This window comes from Excalfactoria chinensis, chromosome 6 (assembly GCF_039878825.1).
Source record: "Excalfactoria chinensis isolate bCotChi1 chromosome 6, bCotChi1.hap2, whole genome shotgun sequence".
Classification (NCBI taxonomy): domain Eukaryota; kingdom Metazoa; phylum Chordata; class Aves; order Galliformes; family Phasianidae; genus Excalfactoria; species Excalfactoria chinensis.
The window spans coordinates 18,311,191-18,330,686 of record NC_092830.1 but is presented as its reverse complement, the minus strand read 5'-3'; the positions used below and the strand labels follow the sequence as shown (position 1 = coordinate 18,330,686).

Genomic DNA, 19,496 nt, shown 5'->3' with positions numbered 1-19,496 from the left:
TGTGAGGTTTTTGTTGTCTTTATTCCAAACTGTCTTGCAGAAACAATAAACTCCCAATCAAAATGGTTCTTAAGATTTTTCTTGAGTAAGTTTCTGTAGCCCCTGAGTTTTCAATTCAAGAATGATTTTTCTTTGCTTGTTATGGATCATGATAAGCTGAATCACTGTAACTTACTTTGTTGGTATGACCTCCTGTATATGTTTTCATGCTAACATGCATGTATTTATGTGAAAATGTGTTCCGTTGCTTTGTTTTCATTTGTGTTCCTGAGAATCTGTATCAAAAACAGGTGCCTGTTAACTGCACATCTCGGTGTGAAATGTGCCTTTGTAATTACCATCTAGATTGCAGGATAGCTAGACACGAATGCAGGGCTTAGTACTGCTGACATTGTTCTGATACTCAACTATTGATTCTTCTCAGCTGTATAATCAAAACGTGTCGTAACACACCATAAGAACTGACCGTGGTTAATAATCTGAGTTTCACCAGTTTAGAGACTTATATAGTCTGTATAAGCCGTATATGCAGTCATATTCTTACATTGATGGATCTCAGAGTGAGTTACAGGCAGCTGGTGTTTCTGAGAATGTTTTCAGATACCTAGCTGGAGTGGGAGTTTCCTGTCGAATCAGCACTAGTTTAAATGTTGGGGTGATGGAATTTAGGAGAGCGAAACCTGTGGAATGCTTTAAAATAATAATAATAATAAGTAAGGATTTTATGATAGCTTGCTTGATGTGGGGAGGGATTAATCAAATGTCTTGGATAACCTCACAAAAATCTTTGTTTACTGCATTATCTATCTACCCAATGAATGAGTGTCTGCACGCATCATGTATTTTACTACATCATCTTGAAGCATTCTCACCTGCCTCTTCCTCTTTCTCTTCTAAGGTTGCACCTTTCTTTGTAAGGATGTACCCCTGTCATCATGAATGAGTCCTGTCTACGTTTCCATTTTGGTCAAGTACTTGGAAGCTTCAGCCAGCAGATATTTTTCTACCTTTTCTGACTCCTCAGAATGGATATTTTTGAGATGAATCCAAGTGGTGTGTGGAATCCTTTGATTTGTGTTTGAGGTGTGAACAGCCTCTGAAAGATCTGCTGAAAGGATAAGGAGGAACCTCTATGGGTAAACCATTACTGGTCAACCATGGTAAAACTTGCCAACCCACTTTATACGGAGTGGATTCTTGAAGCTATACAAAAAGTTAAAAAGCAAAAGCAGCGTCCATCTGAAGAGAGAATATGTCACGCTGTTTGTGCTTCCCATGGATTAGATAAGAAGACTGTTTCGGAACAGCTGCAACTTAGTGTTCAAGATGGTTCTATTCTTAAAGTTACCAACAAAGGCCTTGCATCTTACAAGGACCCAGATAATCCTGGACGGTTTTCATCTGTTAAACCTGGCACTATTCCGAAATCTGTTAAAGGATCTAGAGGAGCTTGTAATGAGCTTCGTAACGTGGATTGGAATAAACTGTTGCGAAGAGCAATTGAAGGGCTTCAAGAACCAAGTGGCTCCTCACTGAAAAACATAGAGAAGTATTTGAGAAGTCAAAATGACCTAGCAAATATTTTCAACAATCCTGCCTTTCAGCAGAGATTGCGTCTGGGGGCCAAACGTGCTGTGAACAATGGCAGATTACTGAAGGATGGACCTCAGTATAGAGTGAATTATGGTGGCTTGGAAAGCAAAGGAGCTCCTAAATATTCCAGTGGTTTCCCGGCTTCTCTTCCACCTGTCAGCCTTCTACCCCACGAAAAAGACCAGGTAAGGCTGGAAAAGTGGAAGTATATTGTGATAATGCAGAAGTAATGATCCTTCCTGTTCTTTATTTAGTCATTCACATGTATGTGAGGATGCGTGTCAAAGACCTATGCAAAATCAGTTCCGATAAGGCACGTTTGCTTAGCTCCCTGGATTTTGTGTTGGACAGCATGTTGTTTGTATTTTTGATAGGTAAATAGGAGAGCAGCAGGGAAAAGTGCAGCTGTATGCTCTCTTCTAGGTGTCAGACTGCTCTGTTTGATGTGCTGGTGTTGCTGAGCTCTGCTATGTGATTTGGTTGTGGCATTCTTTTTATGTGTGGACATATTTGATTTTTCTTGTGGTTCTAACACCTGCTGAAATGCTACCATAAACCCCTTGATGCTTAAGACTCTTTGAGTGTTTTTTCTTTCCTAAACATAATTGTATGTAGATACTTGGCTTCAGTTCTTATTATCTGTAGTTTTAGAGCTGATGTAACTATTATGGGAGATATTTGTTAGTTGTGACAAACTTGAGAATCCTCTTCTTATTTTCAATTGCCTTGAACTTGCGTGTACTGAATTTTTCTTTTGAGTACTTGGGCCTGGTCTTTAGGTTACTTATTCACAGGGTTTAAGCTTTGAGAAAGAAGGTTGGGGGAGGTGTGCCTGTCAATTTTCCTAGCATAGAAGACAAGTTTGCAGGCATTTTGATTGCTCATGTAGTGTGGTGAACTGTATTTTTTTTAATTGTACTTGGAAAGATGCAACCTGTTCAACTTGAAGTAATTTATTTTAACCTGAATAATTTATGTTGTGTTTTTTGTTTGGTAATACTTGATGACAAAATTCTTCTTGGCATGGAATATCCTAGGTAGTGATGTTCTAGAGATGCCATTAGCATTTCTTTTGAGATACTGTATTATGTTTGTTTATTTGTTTGTTTTGCATGGTTCTCAGTTGACATTTTCCTTGAGCTGATCTTAAGGTGCTAAGGGGCATAGAGAAGAAAGTACTTGTTTAAGAAACAAGCACATTTTGAAGAAGAGTTGTTTATGCAGGTGGCAGAGTTAACAGTTACCTATAGGTTGATTTTATTTATGTATTTATTTTGTGTATGTGTTTGTGAGTTTCTTTAAGTATAGTTGCTGCTACGTGAATTTCTGCTGATTTCTGTCAGATTGGACTTCTTAGGTATCTGAAGAGTGCATGGGGAGTCATGCTCAGTAATCAGAATGGGAATTCAGACATGTCGCTTACTGTGCAATTACTGCTGTAGCCATACACTGTGAGGAAGTTAATTACTTGCAGTGATAAAGCTGTCTATTGTTTAAGAGCTTCCAGAGATTCTTCTGTAATTTTGAGGTGATGTGAAAAATGTGGAGAGTGGAATAGCAAACAACTGAGATAGTTTAATGCTATGATGCTTCATGTAAATTCCGTGGGAATAAACATGTTCCCTCTTCGGCTACCTACAGGGAATGGCGTCCATTACTAGCAGTGTTAGTTGGGTCATGGTGCTGAAAAAGCTGTTGTTACCATATCAAGATGCTGGTATAAGGATAAATCTGTCTTTCAGAAGTTAGTCCAATAAATCTGCTGTCTAGCTACTGCTTTAGCAAGGGGGGGGAAGCTTTGATTTGTGTGCCTCAAAAGTAGCAGTGTGACTTGTATGCTGAACAGTTTTTTGGCATGCATTTCTTCCTGATACGTAACTACTGCTGATGCAGGGTTGATAAATACGTAGTTGTATATTGACACAGTGCATCTCCTCAAGTGCCGTGCTTAGTTGTGCTACTTGTGGCACAGGTTACAGTGCAAATATGTGTAGGCTTTCCTTAAATATAGTAGCTTTCCTGGTCTTCCAGGTGTATGGCTTTGAATATCCTTCTGAAATGCTAGTTCTGCATCTGACTGTAAACAGATGTCTGTTTATTACTGGGATGCGCTTGCATGATCCTTTGATGTTAATGGCAATTTATGAATGAGCAGAACGATGCTGCAGGAAAACTGTTCAACTGCTTTAATTGTAAGTATTTAGGAGGCTGTATGAAGAATGTCAAGATCATTTATCTAATTTCCTCCTAAAAATGTAGCCAGGTGATGTCTCTCAGGAATTACTAGACTTTGGGGAGGTGAGTGTATTTTAGAACTTCTTTGTTTGGTCATATAGCTAACTCTGCTAAAAACTAGTGTTGTTTCTTGAGATGAAGTTCAATTATTCTATCTTTTAACTTAATTTTCAGGATGAAAAGATTAGGAGGAGTTGCAGAAATCTGCTCAGGTGACTGTTGAAGCTTCTTGAATTGGATTGTATTTCTTTAAACAGATACATAGATAACTTTCCTGCTGATGAAATGTTAAGACTTGCTGCATTCAAAGTCCATTTCTGTTCAAAGCTCCCTTTTTGACAATCTAAACTTTCACACTTTTACCAATTGCAGACTGTTCAGCTTTCAGGTGAACCAGTATTGGTGGGGTGGGGTGATGGTGGGTTTTGTGTTGGAGATCCCTCCACCTCCAAGGCACTGGGGTGCCTGGTACGCTGAGAAGGTAAAATACTGCTGTAGTGCATTGTCACTGAAGTTAGTTCTGTGGGATTGGAGCCTTGGCTATATTATGGGAGTGTTAGGTGTGTGGTGTGGAAGGGGGAGGTGGAGATGCTAAGTTTTCCTTTGGTTAATGGTACAGCGCTGCTTTTCTTGCCTCTGTACTGAGTGATTTGGTGCGTGTAGATGTCTTGTTTAAGTGGAGGTAGACATAGCTGCAGTTGGTTACAGTAGCATTAGCTGGCGTTACAATGTTTCATCCTGTTCCCACTGGCCTGGACAGGAGGACTTGTTTTGAAACACTGTATCCTTCGAGTGTCACCTTAGCTCTGTGGTTGGAGCAGTGGTGTGTGAACTTCCCGGTACTGGAAATGGAAATGTATTGCAGCTGTTGGGATTTTGTGCTATTCCATAGTATCTCTGGGGGTTGCTTTTCCCCTTCTCTATGAAGGCTTGCAAGCACAAGACTCAATGGAGGGCATATTGGAAAGTCAGTAGCTATCAGGTGCTTGTATGGTCTGTAGGTGATAATGTTATGCTACTCATTACATTTTATATAAATTTTGAGGAGACAAAGCAGTTACCTCAAGTATTCTGGTGGTGACCTTAAGACAGCCACTTGCTTGATTGGGATGGGTAACTTGAACCAAAGCACTTGAATAGATGTCAGTTTTAAAACATATTTTTGTTAAAGGATGGTCTGCTCTTTAGCACTTTGCTGTATTGCAGTGCTTAGTTAGTTTTAACAGTTTAACTGCTCTTAAGTTTTCTTCCTTATGTTCAGAGCCTTACACAGAGATCTTATCTCTAGTGCTTCACACCTTCTCTCATGCAGCATCTTCTGAAAAGGGCTGTATAAGTATGTTAATCAGAATATGCAGTGTAAAAGTTGAGAACGTGGTAGAAAATGATGTGAACTGAGGGGAACATGAGCCTGAATATGCTTAGTGGTACCTAGATTTTGGGTAAGCCTCTGACACGTGAAAATATGCTTCTAGAAATGCAGCAGTAAAGTGGAATTTAAAAGTTCTGGTTAAAGTCCTTAAATGGATGCTTAATTTTGTCTTAGATGGAGTCGGTTGTAGTGCAGCCATATTGATGGTGTTTCCTGTGCATGTGCTGTGTTCCTTGTTCTTGCCACTTAAACAAGCAGTAGGAACATATTACCATATGGGAGCTGTATGGAGCATGCTAGGTCTTAGGAAATGTCCATCTCCTGAACACAAATGTTATGTAAGTGTAAATCTGAGGAAGCCTGTAGACAGGACTTTGAATACTTCTTAGCTTTTAAATGTAACTGAAATGGGGGGGAAAATGACACTGAAAGATGAAGAGGCAATGGCTGCTTGTGTAAAGTTTTCAGAAGACAGTGGGAATATGGGGTATATCTCAGTGGCAATGTGTTTGCTATGTTCAACACAGCTGCTACTGAAAGTGTACTTTCAAAGGCAGTAGAAATGTGGCTCATTTGATAGGTACTGCATGTTGTTGGTGGTCCTGAACATTCTCTTTATGCAGTTCAGCAACTGTATTAGTAATTGTTTCCATTGGATTCTTGGCATGAAAACTCTCATACCTTCCTCCCTTCTCTTTTAGTTTGAATTTCTAAGGTGACCTTCATGGAAAGCCATTGTTTTTGCATTATTATTGTTTTTTTATTATTATTATTATTTATTTTATTTTATTTTTTTAAATACTCTCAACTCTTACCCAATTGTTTTTGCTGGCCTAGGTGCATTTAACTTTTTAAGTGTAACTTGGCATGTGCTGAATTTCAGTTTTCTGATCTGCAGCTTGTGTCAGTGCAGACACTGGGTGTTCCACCTTCTGTCTTTTAGGCAAAGGTCCAATCTATGGAGAAGCTTTTTTGGCATCCAGGCTCCTCCCTGCTCTCCTCATCGGTTTTCTGCTTTTCTGTGGGCAGGCAACAGGTGGCAGTTGGCTGAGGCTTTTTTTGCTAGCTCTGCCTTGTTCCCTTTGGCCTGTATGCTACCATTGAGTAGAAACAAAAAAAATTAGGAAGAAGGAAAGTGCTGCTCAATCTGTCTTACTGGTTTACACGTGAAAGAGTATTCAGTGCCTTACTTTGGAGGTAGTTTTAATGGTAGTTTTTTTACCCCTGAGGGTTATTCTGAACCCCCAAATTCAGTGCTAAGTAAGTTTACAAGAGTCTGTCTGCAGTGCTATGGTTGAGGAGGCTTTTGTCTTCTGAGACATCCTGTGTTTCTGTCCTTATAACATCTTCATGGTGACAAGACTAAGCAACGTTAGTGGTACTTGACAAACATTATCATGTTAGTGCGTATCTTCTCAGTTCACAAGATATTTGCCTTCATTTCTTTGGAGCATTGCCTTCATTTCAGTGCCTGTAGCTCTGTTAGGGAACTATCAGGGAAGACCTTACTTGTCCTCTTTTTCCAAGCTGAATGTTCAGCCTAGGAATGTAGTTGCACACAATGAGCTTATGGTTCTTGTTGACCACAGAGAACCATTCCAATCCTTATACTGCAAGCTGGTTAATCCTAAGGACTACTCAAACTTGATTCTTTTGCTGGTTTATCTTTGAAATTGAAGGGCTGTAATGTAGAGAGAGGCTTGCACTGAAGCTGACAGCAGTGAGTTAAAGATAAGCTGCAGCATTCAGCAGTCGAATTTGTTCATCACCTTACTTTTCTGTGAACTCTTCTGTTTTAACTTGGAATGAAATTTGATTCTTAAACCAAACTGTTTTGCTATTTTGTATTTTTTTTTCTTCCCTCCAAGATTAATTTTTCTTTTAGCACTCAGTAGTCTGAGGAAGAGGAGGCTGAGGGGAGACCTTATTGCCGTCTTCCAGTTCCTGAAAGGTTCTTACAGTGAGAGTGGGGCAGGTCTCTTCTCACTAGTGACAAGTGACAGGACGAGGGGAAATGGCCTCAAGTTGCGCCAGGGCAAGTTTAGGTTGGATATTAGGAAGAACTTCTTTACAGAAAGGGTGGTTAGGTACTGGAATAGGCTCCCCAGGGAGGTGGTTGAATCGCCATCCCTGGATGTGTTTAAGAGCCGTTTGGATGTGGTACTCAGGGATATGATTTAGCAGAGGTTTTTTTTTTTTGTTTGTTTGTTTTAGAGATGGGGTACTGGTTAGGCTGCAGTTGGACTTGATGATCTTCAGGGTCTTTTCCAACCTGGGTAATTCTATGATTCTATGTGAATATACCCTTTCTCAATATTCCTTTTAGAATTCACAAATGTCAGAAGTCTTCCTTAGAATTGAGGTGAACTTGGATGTGTTCTGAGTGCTGTGTCCTCATCTTTTTTTTAAGTGCCTCTCATCTCCCCTGTTGGCTGGTAGTGAGTTCTGACTCCTGGGTCATTGTTCTGTGCCAGCTGGAACATGGTAACCATTCCATGCAGTTTCTTGGTGTTTCAGGAACTTGCTTGTAAAACAGATGATAAAAAACCTTGCCAACTTGCAGTTGTGGTAGTTTACTTCTTGACATTACCTTAAGAAAGTTCTCTGAGTATAGATCAACTGCCACTCAACAATCATTTTCCAGTCTGATAGTTGGAAATGGCTGCTAGTGTCTTAGCTCAAAAAGCAGCTCTTCTTTGTATTCAGGACTGAATTTGTCTGGGTTTAAGGACAGACCCGTGGCTCCCTCCTTTGACTGTTATGCCCTGTTTTGAGCAGGACATGAGGGAATGAAAAGCCACCTAGCTGGCAGCTCTAATGCTGTCACTGATGGCTACCTGACAAGAAATAGAGCAATCTGTTAACTAGAATGATTTCCTCTGTATGCTGTATGGGAGATTGGTAATCACAGCCTGAACCTCTGATTAATCATCTGAGGCAAGTGTGGGGTCAGCTGTGGGAGCACAGGTGAGAGTGATGTAGCTGTGCTCCCAGAAGGTGTGGAGCTCGACTCCACCTCCTCTGAAACCTCATTTAAGGGTTGACCCCTGCTGAGGCAGCATCTCTTGGAGATCGCTCTTCAGTGAGGACTGCTCCAGCTTCCTCAGCTAAGGCATCACCACTGGTGAGTTTCCCTTTTGCTTAAAACCTCTGTACATTTACTATCATCTTCTTCTCTAACATCTGTATACTAGCCACCTGTACAGTATGCTAATGAGGTATTATGACATTGTGCTATGCTGTCTTGCTAAGTGATTTCCTTCTTCTGGCAACTAGGAAAATGAGAAACATTGTGGGTGACTTGACTGTAACTTGATTAAATGTCCTAGAGTGCTTAAATAACTTAACATGAAAACTTGAAAGGTCAGTGGGAAACGTTTTGATGTGAAAAACTGTAAAAAATATACTGTGCTGTAGCAATAGTGTCACTGCTGACATCTGTTGAACTTGAACTAAATTGTTATCAGGATTGTGGATTTTTTGTGAAATTGTCCAGTATCTAATTAACTAGTGGGTGAGCCTTTCAATTCTTTTTCTGCTCCCAAAATTCATAAACCTGGGCAACACTTGCATAGTCTCATGTTAAGCTTCTGACTTTGGAAAACTGATTTTGTCACTTGCCCTCACATTAAGTCTCACTGTCTTGAGCTGTTGCAGATGAGGGGGATGGACAACGCGCTTGACATCTCTGGCTCTGTGAGGTTAAGGAGACTGGATAGTGTGCACCACTGGTGATGCAGTAGTAAATAGTGAGTTTTGATTTGTTCACTTAAGGCTTTGTTAAGGATGCCTGTGGTGACTGCAGCTTCTCATTTCATATTGGTAAGATCATTAAGTGTGAATACAAATGAGAATTTTAAGTCTATTTCTACAAGTAAAAAACTTGACATGGAATGTCAGCTGAAAATAAGAATTAAACTAGAGGTTTTTAGGATGCATTTTACAGTTAAATTTAGGCAGTGATTGGACATATTCACTTCCAAAATGCAGATTTATTCTTATTTCTGAAATGCTGTTTAATGTGTTTAATAGATTTATGAATGTTTTTGTTGTGTTTTTTTTTTTTTTTTCCCCTCCGTTCTTCTCATTACTTGTGAACAAAAAGTTGAGAACAGCTCAGGAATCTGGCATGGGGCAGTGTGGCGGTGGTGCAATGTTTTTTCCCTGAGGAGGTGGTTCATGTGATGTTGCAGAGTAGTAACCAGTCAGAGGAAGATGCACTGCTATGTTGATGTGCCCCTGTCCCTCAGGACTGGTAAACAGACTTCCCTGGGAGGTGGGCACTGATGGCTTCATTTTCTTGATGGGACTGGCAGATTTGTTTTGGAAAAAAAGTCCTGAATTGTCCTAGTGTCAATTAATAGAAGCTAAATGAAGATATATGGCAGCACTTTGCAACCATTTTCTTTCCTAGAAATATAGAAACAAGACTGCTGTTTAAGGACTCCAGTGAATGCTGTCACTGTGGTGAAAGAGGCCTTTCTGGATTTGTTTTCTGAAGTTCTCTGCTTGCATCTTCTTGATAATGGAATCTAGCAATAAATTCTGTATTTTTGCTGATCTTCCTTGTTCTTTTTCAAATTTAGAATTGCCATTCAAATGGATGTTGCTGTAATGCACCCAGAGTCTTAGAGCAATTTAGCATTGCTTAAATGTGTTTGTAGTGATGTTGCTCTTAATAGAATTTGGCTTGAAGTAAATTTGAAGCAAAATTGCTTTCATGTTTTTTCCCTGTCAGCTTATGTGACTGTTTGTTGATGGAAATTATAACTGGTGTCATGTAGGTTTTCAGGGCTTTTTTTCTTTCCTCTCCATGCTCTTGTAGAAGAGCTTAAGGTTTCTTATTTACAAGTACGGGCAGTGTTTAAGCATGAGTAGTGTGAACTGTTAGTGATGGCTGTGTAGCAACCCTAGGGCTGCTGTGCTTGGCTTTAGGTGAGAGTCATTTTGTTTCTGTGGGTTGCTGTGACCTGCAGCTGTGCTGTAGAGAAGATGTTACATAAGGAAAAAGACAAAGACCTTGAAGGAAAAAAAATGCAGACTCTAACTCTTGTCTCAGCGGTAAGAGATGAGCACACGTGGGAATTTTTGCTTTCTCCAGTGTTTTGGCTGTGGAGGGGCAGAGAGGCTCTCATCTATCTCCCTCTGCTGTGGCAGTGCAGCCCATCGGTTTCCAAGCACTGTGGTGCCACGTGGATGAGGCTTGAGACTTCCTTTCTGAATTATATGCAGAAGAGCTGTGTGTGATCTCAGTGAAGTTGTCTGGGAGTCACTGCTGATCTTTTCTAATCTAGGGAGAATCTGTAATAGGAATAGCACCTTGTGTAAGCTGTGATAGGTTTGCACACGCTTTCCATGTGCTGTCCAGCACTTTATTTTATCCCATTATGTTGTGCTGATAGCTAGCGCTGCTTGAAGTGCTGTTCTTTAGATTGATCTGTAAGAATGTGAATAACATCTGACTTGGAAGCACTGTGGAATTCTCTTAAGTGCATAGGATTTTTGGATAATGAACAGTAATTTGCTATGTGGTTATACAAAAATACAGTTAAAAGATGATAAAAAAGGCAGTGTTTAATAAGCATAAGAAAATTCTCAAGACCAAGGTGAACTCTGATATCTGAACTTAAGAGTTATTTAAACAAGTTCTGAGTTCACAAAGGCAACTGTATCCTTCCCTTATTTGTCTGAAATTTGACAAGATACTCAGTTTTCCTACTATGATGCTTTTGTTTTGTCCTGTAAAGTGTAGTAATCCTGTAGGAGTCAGGTTAATAATGTGCTACTGCTAGTGAAAGGGGAGGTATCTTGTTATCAGTTAAAGGATACGTGTTGAGGGTTGGACACATAGGGCATGATGTGATACACAACATGGTTGTACATAACTAAGCTATTTTTTGATCTCTGCTTTCTTAACTTTCCTCGTTACCAGTGATGAAAACTGAATGCCACAGAAATTAATACCACTTAATGAATATTAATGCTGTTTTAATACTGGAGCTTTGCATATTAAAAATATTTTCTATGTATTTGGTTGTGTTTGACAACACCTGTAGCAAGGCAGTTTTTCACGAAGATGCTATGGATGCTTTCTGAAGTTTGGAAAACTACATTCAAAAAGTGAATGGAGAAAACCAGTCATGGGGGTTGATTGCCAAAGTGAGATAGCAGCACGTGCTATGTGCTTATGGAGTGGTCTGTTGCTGTGCAAGTGAATGCATACTTTTAATTACATTAGGAAGTATTAGAACTCATGCTGTTTTAGGAACTTGCTTTTGTGTAGCCATTTTGAAGGATTACTCTTGTTGGGTTAATCAACCTGCTTGTCTGCCATAAATTCTGGGGAGCTGGCACACATCTCTTAATGCCCCTAAATCTTTTAAAGTAAATTTTCAGTGACTTCATTTTTAAAGGTGACGCTAACTGTTGTAGCCCAGTAATTCCTTCTCTTGCTGTCTGTGTATTTACTTCAGTTTTCTTCTGACTAAAAGTCAAAGATTCTCTGTCCTGGATAAAACATGAAATTCAATAGTTTTTTAAGAAAGGTCTTGTCTTCAGCAAAGCCTTTTAGTTCCTGTCCTCTGAAAATCATTAAAAAAAAAAAAAAGGGGAATTTGATCAACATGAGTTCTATTCTGGACTCTGCCCCTGCAATTCCTGTGATGGGCAGTTCTTTTGATTTCATGCTTATGTTTGTTTTTTTCCTGTTCAACTAGAGCTGATTAGCTGCTTGTCTTACTGGCATGCTTTCAGATTTACAGTAGGGAGTTTCAGAATTCTATTGAGATTTCAACATGTAAGATGATAGTCTTTTATTTGGGACAGTAAACCACTGGAGAAATCTTGCTCTGTGTATCCAGCTTCCTGTACAGCTATGAATTCGACATATACCTTAATTCTGGCCTGTGTGCTTACAGGAACTGTTGGGCTGCTATTCTGCTCAGGGTTGACTGGATCTTATTTTATGCCTCTCCGAAAGTAGTAGTGATTTTGTTAATAAACCTGTTGTGGTTGATTTTTATTTGAGGAAAGCATCTTTGACTGGCAGTTGGCAACTTGGTTTTTCTTAAGGGAAAAATAGCAGGGTGTTCAAACTTCAATCTATGAACATGCCATGTTTGATTTTTTTTTTTTGATGCTGTTCCAAACAGAATTGCGTACAGTCTGCTAACATGAAACTAAATCTTAATTAACTGTGTAGTTTCTTAATATTGTCTCTGGAAGTATTTTGAAGAGACCTCTGAAGGATTTGATTTCTAGAGTAGAGCTGCTCAAGTTAAGTGCATCTGTGTGTAAGCTTTTTCCCTTTACTACCACACAGATATCAGAGGAAGAATCTTATTTGCACCCTAGTTTGATATCACAAGTGAGTTTAGCTAAGACAGAAGTGGTATTTTAATTTTTTGTGAAAAAGTTTTGTATGAAATCATTTAAATGATGATGCTTTACAGTTTTGGATTTTAACTTAGAGTCAGTTAAAGTCTTAGTGAGCTTAGTGTGGGAACAAAAGTGAATCTCTCACCCCAGTGTGGAAGGGGGAGTGTCAGAGAAGGGAATCCTAAAACAATGTTAATAGACAAAGGGATTTAGACCTTGAATCTCTGATTTTGCTTTTCCTCTCAAAAATACTGATCATTGTTTTTTAACTGGCTTGTGTATTAACTTTCAATTTCTGGTGTCAGCCTTAATAGTAATATCTTTCCACCTAAAAGTTAGGTTAACTTTGATCTCTTACATGCACAGATAGGACTCTCACTGTCTTTTTGCTTTGTTACGCCATGACAACTTTATTTTTTTTCTAAAGTATATGTTTAGTAGATATTACCAATTAGAGTAGACATCTGTTTAGAGATCACAAGCAATCAAAATCGTGTACGCAGAAATTGTTGGCTCATGATGTCTCTAAAATAATTCTGTAAGTTCAGCTTCTTTTTAGCTGTTGCTAAGAGATAAATTTCCATTGACATGAGGGATGTGAGGACATATCAGCATGCTACCAGTTGTTTTATAGGCACTTAGCTCTGCCGCCTTGCAGATGGTTGGGAAAACTCTTGGTAGTGGGTAAATATGTGCTGATTATCTCATTGAATTAAGGTAACCTTTTGTCATTCATTGAATTCTGCAGACCAGGCAGTGAGCAGCTGCTCTACTGTTGTTGAATTCTGGATTTGGTGAATACAAAGATTATGCTAAAGGCTATTTAGTCTAGATCCAGGTACTAAACACTGGACCACTGTAAGGATTTTGTTTGTTTGATACTGCCTTCAATATTTTAATAATCAGGGCAATCATCAGCATTTTGACCAAACTGAATTTTCCAACTTTTCCTCTCTGTCTCTTAAAGTGTTACAGAGCAAAGTCACTTGTATCTTCCTGCTTCTTGCACTATAAAAGTTCTCTTATTCTTTTTTGTTTTTGTTTTCAATGCAGGAAGACTGATTTGATGTTAGCTCATATGTCAAATATCAGTTAAAACCAGTTTCTAGTTTATTTATGAAACTTGTCTCAGAGAGATGTTTAATCATGAAATGCACAGGCAGTGGAACTACTTCAGGAGACAGGACAGGTGATCTGTGGGGAGTATAGTGGTGGCTGTATAATGATGGGGTCAGGAAGGGCAAGGCCCAACTGGAACTGGACTTGGCAAAGGGTGTAAAGAAGGATAAGAAAGGCTTCTATTGGTAGATCAACTGTAAAGTCCAGGAGTGTATACTCTCCCTAGTGAGCAACTCAGGCAGGCTGGTAACAGCAGACTGGTGTGTTAGTTAGCTCAACAGTGTGGACTTCTATAGCTGGGTTAAAATAATCTTTCTTTAATCATAAATTATGGCAGTGGGTAAATTATGACAGACTTAAATTGATCTGTTAGAGTAGAATCAAAAGACCAGATGAATGCAGTGGAAGTATGGAAGTAGTTTTTAGAGCATACTGCTTAATTCTGACTTGGGAGAAGATTCTGTTAGGGATCACAGAATTATAGGGGTTGGAAGGGACCTCTAGAGATCATCGAGTCCAACCCCCCTGCCAAAGCAGGCTCCCTACACCACGTCGCACAGGTAGGCGTCCAGGCGAGTCTTGAATATCTCCAGAGAAGGAGACTCCACCACCTCCCTGGGCAGCCTGTTCCAGTGCTCCGTCACCCTCACTGTAAAGAAGTTCTTGCGCACATTCGTGCGGAACTTCCTATGCTGGAGTTTCAGCCCATTGCCCCTAGTCCTGTCCCCACGCACTACTGAAAAGAGACCAGCCTCGCCACTATGGCTCCCACACTTCAGGTATTTATAAACCTGGATCAAGTCCCCTCTCAGCCTTCTTTTCTCAAGGCTAAACAGACCCAGTTCCCTAAGTCTCTCCTCGTAGGGGAGATGGTCCAGGCCCTTCACCATCTTTGTGGCCCTCCGCTGGACTCTTTCCAAGAGATCCCTGTCTTTTTTGTACTGGGGAGCCCAGAACTGGACACAGTATTCCAGATGAGGCCTCACCAGGGCAGAGTAGAGGGGGAGGATCACCTCCCTTGACCTGCTGGCTACGCTCTTTTTAATGCACCCCAGAATGCCATTGGCCTTTTTGGCTACAAGGGCACACTGCTGGCTCATGGCCAACCTGTCGTCCACCAGGACGCCCAGGTCCCTCTCAGCAGAGCTCCTCTCCAGCAGGTCTTCCCCCAGCCTGTACTGGTGTATGCAATTATTTCTACCGAGATGCAAGACTCTACACTTGCTTATGTTAAACCTCATCCGGTTTCTTACTGCCCAGCTCTCCAGTCTGTCCAGGTCTCTCTGAATGGCCGCACAGCCTTCAGGCGTGTCAGCCAATCCTCCCAGCTTCGTGTCATCAGCAAACTTGCTGAGGGTGGCCACTATCCCCTCATCAAGGTCGTTGATGAAGATGTTGAACAAGACTGGACCCAGCACAGACCCCTGGGGGACACCACTAGTCACAGGCCTCCAGCCAGACACCGCACCGCCAATGACAACCCTCTGCACTCTGCCAGTCAGCCAATTCTCGATCCACTTCACCGTCCACTCATCTATCCCATACTTCCTCAGCTTTGTTATAAGGATGTCATGGGGGACCGTATCAAAAGCCTTACTGAAATCAAGGTAGACTACATCTACCGCTCTCCCCCCGTCCACCCAGCTAGTGACATCTTCATAAAAGGCCACCAGGTTGGTCGAGCACGACCTCCCCTTGGTGAGGATGTCCTGTAGATGTTCTGTTTGAGGATGGAAGGGCTAGGGCTGTTCTGAAAACACATGAACACAGAATTGAGAACTTTATTTAGTGCTGTTGGTGCCTTTGTTCATCATCTGGAATAACTTCCCTAAATTGAGAAAGATCCTAATTCTTGTCCAGAATGTAGTATGTTGTGAAGTAGAGCAGGTCCTGTAAGTGTATCACCAAAGAGGATCTGGCAGATCTTCTCAGCTTTTTTCATATAATGATCCCAACCAATGTGTGTTGATAACTATTTGGAATTAATTTGAGAGTCTTGGATGACAGGAATCTGTAGACTAGTCTCTCAACTTATATGTCTGAAAAATAATGAATCTTTACAATTGTCTCATTTGGAAGCTTTGTAAACACAGATGTTTGAGTCTTTAGTGACTGCCAAGAACTTCCTATGTTGTCCCCAATGCTCTACTGTAGAGGCCAGTTTCTTCCTCACAAGGCAGAGCATACTGACCTTGTAATGCTAGGTAATTGAAATACTCTTCTTTCCGTGTACAGCTCTGCAGATTTGCTTTTGTGTTTGTAGCAAATTGACACAAATGTGTCATAATTATCCTTGATGAAACACTGGCTTTATGTGAAGCGCTAAGAAAAGATGCTGCTGTGGTATTCTGTGTAGCTGTGGTACTTTTGCCTCGTGGTGCCTGTACTGTAGAGCTGCCCAAAGCATTGGCCTTGGCTTTGAAGTTGGTGATGCTTTTTAGTTGTCTCCACTATTGATGGATATCCACCTGTGGAAACTTACAGAGGTGGTTGGCTAGTGTGTTATCCTTGAGAAAATTCATCCTCTCTGGAGGAATGTGTGCTGAGTGCTAGCAAGTCTTTCTGTGCTGCCTGTCAGAGCTGACAACTGACACCTGTTATCAGTGCAACAACTACAAGGCAGTGCCTTTCACTTCCTAGCAGGAAGCTACTTTTTTACTTGTGGTTTTTTTCTGTTGTTGTTCCTAGTGATGCAAAAGAAAATACTATAGTATCCTGAAATTCCAAGCTGTCAAGAATATGGCTATCAACAAAGCCCTGAAATTCCTTAACAAAAAGCTGTATTATGCAGTTAACAGGTGTTGTCCTTTAAATTCATTGTGAGAAGCAAAGAAACCATAAAAAGAGTCTTATTTACTTTCCTGCTGTAAACTAAGGGTGGAAGTGTGTGTGTGGGGAGGAGAGTATAATTCAACTGTTCAGCGAAAGTTGACTTCCCTGTGTTCTGTGCAGTGCCAACTGCTAGATTTCTAAAAGCATGCCTTCCTCATTGCTTTTGTGTATGTAGGGATAAAGGCTACGGTAAGTACAGTTGAAGGCAGTTGAATCCAGTCTTTCCTTTCTTCTACTGCTTTATTTTGTGATCTGCTGAAGGCCGTCCATGATGTCTGTTGAGGGCCAATAAGAAAGTGCTTCTTGGCTTTCAGAATTTCAGACCTCTTGTGCTAAACAGGTTACCAATTATTTTTGCAGATTTGCTTCTTCTTGAGGATAGATTTTTGCAATAAATGAAACTTTAAATTCAAAGAGCCATGGTAAATTCTCACTGAATTGTTCTGTCCTCTCGATACATTGCCATTTCAAGCTGTTTGAGTCAAAGAAATTCCAAGAACATGCATTCCAGGTTTTTGCAAGAGGATTTAGCAAATTGAGCTCTAATTGCAAATGGCATCAGCTAGGACTCCCTGTTAGTCCAGGATGGTGTCTGTCATGACTGGACCTGCAGAATTTCTATCTTCACATCTCATTTACTGCTGTAATAAGGACTAAATATATTAATTTCTAGTACCAGAGGTAAATGAATCTTGAGCTGCTTTTCAGTCTCTAAGTAATGAGTCTAATCTACTGCAGTAAAAGCCCTACTAGTTGATGAGTGCAGTACTTTAAGTAATTCTGTTGGTTAAATCTAATTACTGTACAGTACTTTTTAAATCAAACTTCTACTGGCTGCAGGGCAAAGCGTCTTAAGCCTTGTCAAACTTAAACTGTACATTATGTGGAATTATTTTAAGCCTGATAAGTGTGATTCTTTCTTGTGCAGTGTGTTCTGTTTTTACAGGGTAAGAGTTATGGCTGTTGAAGTTGGTCAGTTATATAGGAAGTAATGGGACTGACTGGACTGAGATGCCGGAAAATAGAGTGTAGAAATGAGAGCCCAACTCATTAGTCTGTGACGACGTAGAGTGAATGCGAGGTTTTAATGATAAACTAGCTACTAATTATGAAGCTTTTTCTGTGTTACAAATGAGTGAATTTATAACTGCCAGCACCTGTAGAAGAAAGTCTCTTAGGGCCGGAGGCTTGCGTATTAGAATGTATTTATTGGTGTGATAAAAATTGTATTGCACTATCTGTCCAATTTAACCAGGAGCTATTTCTCGTATAGTTTAAATCTGAAGAGGAGAGAGAAAACTGTAGGAGTGTGATTTTTGCATTGTAATGATGGTTAGCAGTAGCGATTCAGGAATCGATGCAAATAACTGTTATAAACAACTTCTGAGGAGGAGAATTTTTTGTCCTTTATGATGTAGTATCCACAGAATGTCAGTTCATCTTTCCATATATGCATTTTTGTATGAATGCAAGATATATTAGTACTTAAATGCTTTATTTGCATTACTGTTACATATAAAGTGATTTACCAACCAACCTTGTTGTCCTATGAGGGCTGACTGATTTTTATCTGACAAATCTTTATTTTAAAAATGTAAAAGCGTGCAGGATCTGTTGAGGATGGAGGGAGAAAAGCAGTGAATGAAAGAAGGAAATACTGTGTGCTGTTAAGGTCATAACAGTGACTCCCACAGCTGAGAGCAGCTTCCTTTGTGCAGGTACTGACAGGTACCAGGTTTCTCTTAACTGAAATGTTGTTCGGTAGCTTCCTGCAAAAACTAGCATATTTTTTTGTGGAATCTCTGTACGGTCAGTATATTCCTTGTCTGTGAGACAGTCTTAAGGAAAACTCAGTAGTGGGAGAAACTCAGTAGGGCAGCCTCTTAGATAATTCTGGGTTCTGTCTTATGTCACATGAGCTTAAGGAACGGTCTTTTCACTGTCACGCTTTGTCAGCACTCACTTGTGGAATAATGAGTAATCTGAACATACCCTGTTAGCCTGCTTATGGACAGTAAAGGACATCTAGAAGGGAAAGTGAAAGGATTCCCACCTCATGCCCCATTCAATTCCAGTTACTACTGTAGGAAAAGGGGAGACTAATACCTGAAGGTGGTGGTGATTGCCTTCAAACTGTTTAAAGGAGTGGTTTGCTGTTGAGGAGGCGGGTTTCAGATTGTTTTTGAAAGAATTACTGCAAAGGTGTGAGGATCAGGATGCCTTTTTGAGGAGTTTCTACTCTGTCATGTGTTGTAGTGCCCGTGTTACTTGTGGAGACCTGTATCTTCTCCTGGTGTTATTTTTCTTTTTCTTTTTTTCCCCCAGCATAGTTTCATTGCTTGCGTGTAGTTTTAACTTAACATTATTGAGTGACTTTGGATGGTCATAGTAATTTCTTTTGTGGAATGGGAAATTATTTTCACAAGGGCTCAAGGTGTTGTTCTTATTTCTTTTCCTTTAAGTTGCAAAGAACACTAATTCATTACAGGTTATCCACCTTTTCTTTGCCACTCAAATCTAATATATGACTATTTGTGATTCAGTTGCTATGCAGATATTGTGTTGTATCTTATAACAAGAAATTATGTGGGTGCATTTTTTTCTCTGCAAGAGAGGCTGTAGATACACAAACTTGTGGAGTGAAAGCGAAGGGATGGGATGCAGCATTGTCTTGTGAAGATAAAATCTAAACTTGTGAACTTCTCCACCTCTTAAAATCAGAGTGAAGGTTTATTCTGTTTGAAGTAGATAATGTATGTGGACTTGAAGAGGCTAAGTCTTGAGTGTAGTGGTCTATTAATTTCATGAAAGATTTTTTTTTTTCTTGGATGCAAACGCGATCAAGCAGAACCTCAGCACAAAGTGTCTTCTCTCTCTTCTCAAAGCAGAAAAGAATAGAGAAGTAAATGCTTGGAAGTGATTAGGATAATGCCTTAATTTATCGTGTGTGTTTCTAAGAGCACTTTTA

At 40.1% G+C, this 19,496-nt stretch overlaps 1 protein-coding gene across 4 annotated transcripts in view; it reads left to right on the top strand.

The window, feature by feature from the left end:
* The window catches only part of KAT6B (lysine acetyltransferase 6B), an 89,087-nt gene that overhangs the window by 5,942 nt on the left and 63,649 nt on the right, over positions 1 to 19,496 (top strand). For all 4 annotated transcript variants that reach the window (XM_072339880.1, XM_072339879.1, XM_072339878.1 and 1 more), the window contains exon 2: positions 899 to 1,778. In XM_072339880.1, the coding sequence (XP_072195981.1) occupies positions 1,158 to 1,778 (621 nt within the window). In that variant the 5' untranslated portion in view covers positions 899 to 1,157. The remainder of the gene's footprint in view (positions 1 to 898; positions 1,779 to 19,496) is intronic.